The sequence below is a fragment of the Rhamphochromis sp. 'chilingali' genome, assembly GCF_963969265.1.
Source record: "Rhamphochromis sp. 'chilingali' genome assembly, chromosome: 15".
Taxonomy (NCBI): domain Eukaryota; kingdom Metazoa; phylum Chordata; class Actinopteri; order Cichliformes; family Cichlidae; genus Rhamphochromis; species Rhamphochromis sp. 'chilingali'.
In genome coordinates, this window is record NC_137942.1 from 34,039,847 (window position 1) to 34,048,191 (window position 8,345).

The 8,345-nt window shown below is 38.8% G+C and overlaps 2 protein-coding genes across 5 annotated transcripts; one reads left to right on the top strand and one right to left on the bottom strand.

Moving 5' to 3' along the window:
* Window positions 1–1,451: 1,451 nt before the first annotated feature.
* Window positions 1,452–4,844, bottom strand: LOC308411859 (uncharacterized protein). 3 transcript variants are annotated; one of them, XR_013974461.1, is made up of 4 exons: window positions 4,352–4,491; window positions 3,152–3,204; window positions 2,799–2,894; window positions 1,452–2,230 (listed from the first exon to the last, which is right to left on the bottom strand). XR_013974461.1 is itself a non-coding variant. In XM_080905896.1 (4 exons), exons 1-4 carry the CDS (start codon window positions 4,805–4,807, stop codon window positions 1,913–1,915), a joined length of 558 nt encoding a protein of 185 aa, XP_080762022.1. In that variant the 5' UTR covers window positions 4,808–4,844; the 3' UTR covers window positions 1,452–1,912. The 3 variants fall into 3 exon arrangements, 1 of the variants encoding a protein (XP_080762022.1); XR_013974462.1 differs by having other exon boundaries at window positions 4,361–4,457; XM_080905896.1 differs by lacking the exon at window positions 4,352–4,491 and adding an exon at window positions 4,717–4,844.
* A 540-nt stretch (window positions 4,845–5,384) lies between these two features.
* On the top strand, window positions 5,385–8,055 carry tac4 (tachykinin precursor 4). Of its 2 annotated transcripts, none has more exons than XM_080905889.1 (5): window positions 5,385–5,679; window positions 7,116–7,215; window positions 7,332–7,364; window positions 7,472–7,525; window positions 7,714–8,055. In XM_080905889.1, the coding sequence occupies exons 1-5, from the start codon at window positions 5,554–5,556 to the stop codon at window positions 7,746–7,748; spliced, it is 348 nt and encodes a 115-aa protein (XP_080762015.1). In that variant the 5' UTR covers window positions 5,385–5,553; the 3' UTR covers window positions 7,749–8,055. The 2 variants fall into 2 exon arrangements, with proteins under 2 accessions (XP_080762015.1, XP_080762016.1); XM_080905890.1 differs by having other exon boundaries at window positions 5,390–5,679; window positions 7,119–7,215.
* The last annotated feature ends 290 nt before the right edge of the window (window positions 8,056–8,345 follow it).

Below are 8,345 nucleotides of genomic sequence, written 5' to 3' on the forward strand. Positions count from 1 at the left end.
TTTTCAGCCCCTTATTGAATCAGGGAGTCCAACCCGGTACTAGTAAGGTGTACCTAGTGACGTGGCTGACTGAATTTTGTGCTTTCTTTATAGTAAATAAAAACATTTCCTTCAAATGTTGATACAAATCGATGCATCAAAATTGACCAAAATTCAGGAAATGAAATGTCTGATACTCACAGGTTCCTGGGAGAAGTCTTTCAGATCCCTCACATGTAAACACTTCTGGTCATGTGTCTCAAGTATGAAATCTGCCCGGTGTGCTTAACTCCTGTCCCAAAAGAAAACTCCAATTTTGCTCCATCTTTCACTCTCCTCACTGAGTCTTGAATGAAGAGCTTGTGTAAAGCTATTTTCCCCAAAAGGAAGTGAGCGCTCCTTAACTGTTGCTGAGAGATGAATCAGTTATGCCACATAAATAAATAAATAAATAAATAAATAAATAAATATGTGCAAAATTGTTTGCGTGGGTGTAGCTACTTGTGCCACTCATTAAAACACATAGAGGTGGAGACTGATTGATCAAATGGATACTAATAGCAGAATAATTTGTTGGTGTTAACAGCGTTTTTTCAAAGAGTTCTGGTGAGCTGAAGAATCCTGTATTGAAAATGAAAGAAAATTGAAGTCATAGGACATTCAGAGCAGAACCAGTTGAGTTTTACCCAGCGGGTGGGTCCAAACCCACATGTGGGGCTGATGCACAATTGTGTGTTTGTCACAGATCAAGTCAAAGGATGGATTCTCGTCAGAAGCTGCACTGATCATGATTATAAACCCATCATAATACTGTGGCACTCACCCGCAGAGTCACACAAACAAACCATGAATACATCTAGCCCCGAAAATCAAATTGCACTGGGACAAGGCGACACGAACCATAAAGAGGTCACAAAACACGATTATGATCTGGTTCAGGGAAATATAACCGTGTCAGTTGGAGTTGTGATTTGGTTTGGCGTCTTGTGCTCAGCCTGTAAAATAAAGACACATCCTGTCTTTTCCTACACTGTAAAACCTAATAAGTTCACAGAACTCAAAAATTGTTGTGTAACAGATTACACAACAATTTTTTAGTTGTGTTTTCAAAAGTTTTAAGTTTAACTAAAATAAAAATTATAGTTGCAGTTGCCTTAAATTACCTCAATGTTAACTCATAAATGTTGATATTCCTCAACTTATAATTAGGGAGTAGTAAACTCAAAATGTTCAATATTTTTCAACTTAATTAAGGTGGGAAATACACTCAAAATATTTTAGATATTGCAACTCATACGATGTGGGAAATAAACTCAAACTTTTTCATATTTTCTAACTTATAATATGGGAAATAACCCTTAAAATCTTCAATATTTTTAAAATACGGTGTGAAATACACTTACAAATAATTCTAAACTGCCCAGTAAATTATAATCAGCTAAAAGTGTTAGAAAACATGAAATTACACATACTAACAATTTAACAACTTTTTATTAAACACAATGTGCTTTTAAAAAGGCACAAACAACAGAGCTCACTCATAAAAAAGTGCCTCATAAATAAAACAAGAGAAGACTCCAAGGGTCTCCATCTCAATTCTAAAATTCAATAACATTTTCAGTATTAACAGCAATTGCAGCTATTAGAACATTGAGGCATTTAACACTTACTGTACCTTAACAGCTGCAGCTCACTTTCTTTTTTAAAAATACATGAAAACAAACAGTACTGTTTCCACTGCTGTACTTATAGGGAACAAACATCAAGGCAGTGCATTTACGTATTAGGCAATAGAACATTAAACATGAATAGTGCATGAACTGAACAGTCATTCATCTTAAATGTGAGGTAGAAGAGGCAAATGATTAGGAAAAAAACAAACAAAAAAAGCTTCCTCAATACTCAGCTCAACAAGTAGTCCATTCTGAGTGATTCACTCATTGAACAAATCATTCTTCAGCATCAGTAGACTCCCTTTCAGTGGTTTGTTGTCCTCAAGGCACATCACAACCTTCTGGATAAATGTGAATGTAAGCTCAGGTTTCTTTGAGTATTGTAGGTCTAGTGCATAGATGTACCCAAAGAACAGGAGAAATGACTCAGCCAGATTTGTGGGACCATTCACAAGTATTTCATCCTCAACGACAATGCAGATGCTTTCGGGACTGAAGAGGGCCGAATCAGTAGTGTCATCCGTGACAACTGTCAGCAGAGCCACAGGAGTGTCAGTGAGGTCTGGACCATCTGCTGACTGCAAAACAAAAAAAATACAAGAATGAGTTCAGCCCCTCAAGGACACAAATCATGCTATTGATTAGAGCTGTGAATCTTCATAAGTCGCACGTTTCTTTTAGGATTATAATGTCAACGATTTAATTTGATATTGCGATACATCATGATGCATTACAATAACCTTAATTTGGGTTTGGTTTCAAAACATATGTTTAAATAAATGTTTTCAATAATAAATATATGCCAAGATATTTGTTTTTGTTATTTACCAAACATTTCTCTGACCACAACATGGCACCTCCAAAAAAATAGAACACTTGAATTTTAAAAGGGAGATAGTTTTTATCTGTGGATTTGTCTTTGTTTAATAATCTTTCAACTATTTTCATGTTTTCTGGTTTATGCGTAACAATCTTCTTGCAATCTTATTCAACAATAGTTGATATATGGGAGAAAACAAGTCAGATGAGGACTGTGTTGAACCTCCTTCCTGATATACACCCTGGTTCTCCTTGAGTTCTGAGTGATGTCATATGTTTGACTGAACAGCTAGGCAAAGGGGTTGATGCTGAGGCCAGTACACTTACATCACAAGTCCTGAATAACGTGGAGGCATCTTCACGCAGGTACACAGGAAGTGCACGAAGGACGAGGGCCCGTCTTGTATTTACATCATGCTGTTCCTAGATGAACATACAATATCTATCAGAATAGTATTTACACAAATGCAGAGTAAAAACAAAGTGTTGGATAGCCATGTTCTGATTGTCATTGTTATAGATCAGGGGTGTCCAAACTTTTTGTGTAATGGGCTAAACTTGTCAATCTAGAAGGGTAACCCAAAAAAATCTAAAAATTTTGAATTTTTAATTCAGGGCAAAATTCTCTAATTTCTTTGTATTTATTTTTTATTTAAATTAGGACAAATTATAAAACTCACCCACTGACAACTGGTGAAATGTTGACTCTGTAGCACTCTTTGCAGTCTGATATCTGTAAACAATATGTGCACAAAGACGACTTATTAATGTTCAAAAACATTTTTTGCACAACACACACACGTAGTCAGCTGATCTCATCTGATGCAGATCTGCTCCTTGATCAAGTGACATTTGTCCGGATTTTTGGCACGAGTGACGTCGAATCAGCATCGCAGCTGGATGGCCCGATTTACATACCCAGCGCAGCTGATACTCACCACAATAATTTACTAAGATTATATGCACTCCTGTTATTAAGTCCAGTTCAGTCTGTAAATGTTAACCATTTCAAACTAATGTTGATAGGTGTGTTGCTAAGCTTAATAACTTAAATAACAAACTTGAAATTTACCCGTCCTATTTTCCCCTTTATTGTTTTTTCTCTGTGCTGTAAATCTTCTGTCTAAGAAGAAATCTGAGGCTGCTGTTCTGAAAATAAGCTACCAAAGCTTTTTCTGAATGAATCAATAAAGATCCAATTATGGAAAGCTGTGATGAAGGCAGTTTTGTCTTTAATTATATTCAACAATATAACATATTCGACCACTTTTAGGTGATTTTGTGATCTTTAATACACTAAAGTTAAGGTTATTTACCTAATTTCTAGTAAGTGGCCCTCAGTGAAAAAAGTTTGGACACCCCTGCCTTACAGGTTAGGGAGTATTTGTGATCCGCACAGTCTGCATCAATGATTCTTTCTTAGCCTGGGAGCAGAACGCGGCTCTTTATTTTCATTTCATTTCAATTTATCTAGCAAAGATCGATAGGGTTTGGCTTAAAGGTGTCAAGGAGGCACCTCAGTCTGGCTGGTTGAGCCTTGTCGAATTAGCGTGAACAATTTAGCTGAACGTCGTTCGTAGCACCGAGTTCGACCAGTGTGTAATGTTAGGCTGAATCAGGCGATGCATTTTTCCGCAAGCCTTGACTTGTAGAGCTCGCTTAGTGGAATACCCCTCTAAACTGTTAAAATGATTTCGAGATTATCTCACAACCACACATTTGAGACTACGAAAAAAATACAAACATGTGTCTAATTACCATAATGATAACACACTCACGTTGTTTATTATTGTTCGCTTCATGCTAGCACACACACACAGCTCAACAGCGTAAACTACTGACTGTGTAACACGGACACTTATTGAAATAAGTATACTCACAATACGCACGTGCATTACCGGCGAATACGACAACCGGTAGAAACGGACAGTAGAAAGTTTTAGTAGAAAGTTCAAACGCATGGAGCTAGAACTGCCAACCGTCAACTTCCCGGGCAAGAATACAATGCATTATGGGAAATGTTGTCCCCCACGGAAAACCGCCAAAACGTTACACCATTCTAATTTGAAATAACATTACGTATTTGTCACATTAGAAAACTTCTAAAATTACAATTACTTGGATTCGAATTCATTTATAACAAACATTCACTGTGCACAAAGTACGAATATATTTCCAGTAAAAAATAAAAAAAGAATGTTTATCGAAATTAAATTTAAACAAAACAAAAACACGTTAGACTTACCAAATTTAGGGCAGTTGATGAAAAAAAATAAGGTGGTGGGTTGAAGTTGGGGACTCTTAATCCACACGGGCTGGCCAAATCTTCCCCGCATCAAGGTAAATTCAAGATGGCTGACTCAGCTTTCCTGAGGGAGCGACAAGACTCCACCCACCAGAACGTCACTAAACTAAGCTTCTTAAACTTTTTGAGCTTTCCAAAAAAATTAGCTAAAAAATATTGAGCCCTATTCAATTAAAGCTGCATAAAAGCCAACAGAGCTCACTACTTTATAGTTTGCTCAACTACAAAACGACATTTGAGTGTTATGAGCTTATTAGTTATGAGCTAGGACAACTGTTAGGGATTACAGTGTACGCTCGCACCATTTTTCTTCCTTTGGGTTCATCGAGCTGACATTTCAAAGGCACACTGTGTCATACATGGCTTTGCCACATTTTACCATAAACGTGTGGGGTAAATGAAACAGAAGCTAACCAATCAGCACACCCATCCTTCACAGTTTGGGTCAGTTGGTTTTAGATTAGATGAAGTTTACTCACAGTCAACAGCTCATGAGTCAGACAGAGGGGTGGGAAAAAATCTGGCCCGCAGGATGTGTTCGGTTTAATACGAGGCTGCTGGAGGAAGCGGGGAGGAGCGAGCACAGGGCGTTTATAAGAGCAAGCACGGACCTCGCCTCAAGACCAGAGCACAAAGTGCAGAAACATAACCACGCGTGGACGGGTTGAATTCTGTTGGCTCCTGTATGCGTCCGAATCAGGGAGACTCTTCTTGACTATTTGCAGCCACTTCTATATTTTATTATTGTTGTTATTACTTTGGCATCCTTAGGTAGCCATGGAGACGCTGAAGTTTGTAGTAGTGATGCTGGTGGTCGTGCTGGTGCAGGTTTGCAGCGCGCTGGGGACTCCGCTCTCCGGGGAAGAAAACGACGGAGAAATGTGGACGGTGGAGGACTGGCAGGTACAACCCCACCCCGACCCCTCAAAGAAAAGAAAAGGGAGAGGAAGAGAGACGCAGATTTGAGGGTTGCATCCCCATATTACGGAGCTTTGTAGAGAAAAAGATATTTTCTTATCAGAATCAAGTCTAAATTTGTTTAAGCTGTATAAATATTACAAAACAAACTTCTCTCTCTTTCTCTTCTTCTGCAGTTTCTTTGACTAACTTGCTTTTCAGCACCACAGACAGAGACCGAAAGTCCAACAGAGGCTGGAGGATCATCGCCTTATTTGTTAGAGCCAATCATCTAAAATCATCAGCAGCCGATATTAAAAAATAGTTCTGGTAATAGTTCTCTGTCGAATGTGCCTGCAGCTACAAATCCTCAGAGAAATGTGAACATGACAACCGAGCGTGTCCGCCAAACTGGTAATTAGATGGTAAATGGGCTCGTTCACGCTTTTCCACTCTAACCGAGCAATTCAGTGCTTCACACACACACACACACACACACACACACACACACACACACACACACACACACACACACACACACACACACACACACACACACCTGGTCTATCTGACCTGGTCTATCTCCTCGTAAACATGCTAATTTCCTTTATTCATACATTTCACTTAAAGCCAAAAACTGAAGTACAGACAGTGAAGTGTGTTCAGTGACGTCAGACGCGTAAGGGGTCACCGTGTGAGCGTCACCGCTGGAATAGTTGAAAGCGAGGAGAACTCGTCCAGGGCAGAGACGTGTTCGTGCTGACTGCAAACTTTAGACTTTTGGAAATAAATTCACGCGTGATGCTGTGCTTTATATCTACGTGAGTGTGGCGAGCCTCAGTCTTCTGTTGTTGTGTGTGCAATTTTCTGGGACACATCTGCAGATCCGCTGAATCACATGCCTCCGAAATAAGAAAATCTGCGGTGGTTTATTTGCGATTTGACGCGTAGAAATGAAGGCCTAGCAGGCACAGATGGCGTGTTTATTACCATATTTAACAGCTGGAGTCTCAGCTAATGTCTCTGCTTCTGTGGCAAAGCATTTCAAAGCCATGTTCACGAGTAATTCTTACAGCTAAGATGTGTCATTCGGAAACATTTTAGAAGTCTGAGAAGTAGATGTGTTACAGGGTTATGAAGTCTCCACGACTACAAATAGTGTTTTGTGTGTTTGGTGTGGTATATCTATAGTATGTGGTGACCTTTAGTCCAGATGCTGGTGAAGAATTTTGTAACAGACTTTTATGAGACACAAAGAACGAGTGTATGCAGAGCTTAATACTCCCATTTCTGCTTATTTCCACAATCTGACTAGATCCTAGTATTTATATCAGCAATAACTTATTGTACTATATGTACGTGTGTGTGTGTGTGTGTGTGTGTGTGTGTGTGTGTGTGTGTGTGTGTGTGTGTGTGTGTGTGTGTGTGTGTGTGTGTGTAAGCAGGGTTACCCAGTGGAGAGAGGATTAACCATTCGTCTGGCAGATCTCATCAAGCGGTCCAAAGCGCAGCAGTTCCACGGTCTGATGGGAAGAAGCTCAGGTGAGCAAATAAACCAGCTCATAATTGTACTGCATGGTTTAGAGTTGATGATGTGCTCCACAGTCCTTTTTGCTTCCTGTAATACCCGAGACTTCTTTATCTCTTGCTTGTTACAGGTGTATCCCACGCTGTGAGACTGGGCAGGAAAAGTGAGTAAGACAGATTAGAGTTCAACTTTTCTTTATTGTTTTATTTTGGTAGCGAGCCTAAAAATCTTTGTGTTCCTCTTTCTCTGTGTGTTGGTTTGTTTTTACAGGAAATAAAGGGGAGATGTTTGTTGGACTCATGGGCAGAAGGAGTTTAGGAGGAGGTAAATGTCCGGCTACAGCCACGTCTATTTGTATATAATGTTTGCTTTGCATAACTCTTTAGATAGAGAAGCGGCTCTGTTATCATGTTTGAATCTGCCATTTAAAAAGTGATTTTCAAGCTTGATTATAATCAAATCTAAATGTTCATTCTAATATTTGTTTTTGCTGTTTTCTTTCTGTTTTACAGACATGGAAGAAGAATTTAAATCGGACTCTTACTGAAGACAAAAAAAGAAAAGAAACCAAACTCCATTTCAGTTATAACGTCTTATTCAGCCATGCGTTGTTGACCAACAGGACACTGAGATGATGCACTTTGACCGACACGGTCCAAACACCTGTTACAATGAGCTGAAATAAATGCTTTTAAAAATCGCTAACTTCACTCCCGTCGATCTGATGAACTGCACTGCTGTATGTTGTAGCTGATGATATCTTGCCACATTTAAACTTAATGCATATGTAAGTCTCGTGTCTTTTCAAAGGGTTCGCTCAGTTTGTGCCAGATTCATTAAAGATGATTTCATTAGCTAAGTGTGCTTTCTTTCTCTGTCATGCATTACTTGCAGAATATCATTCTCTCGTGTTCATGACCCCTACTGGTCCACTAATTCTTAATTTACGTTTTAATAATTAGAAATAAGCAAAAAAGATGTTTGGTGTTAATTGTTATTACCTATTGTTATTTAAACTCACTAAAATAAAAGTGGAATAGAAACCCTGAGTATACGAGGGCATTTTTAAGTGTATTTACAGGGAACCACACTAATATTCAGCTCTGCTTTAGGCTACATTTGCTTATCTAATAAGTAAATTAAT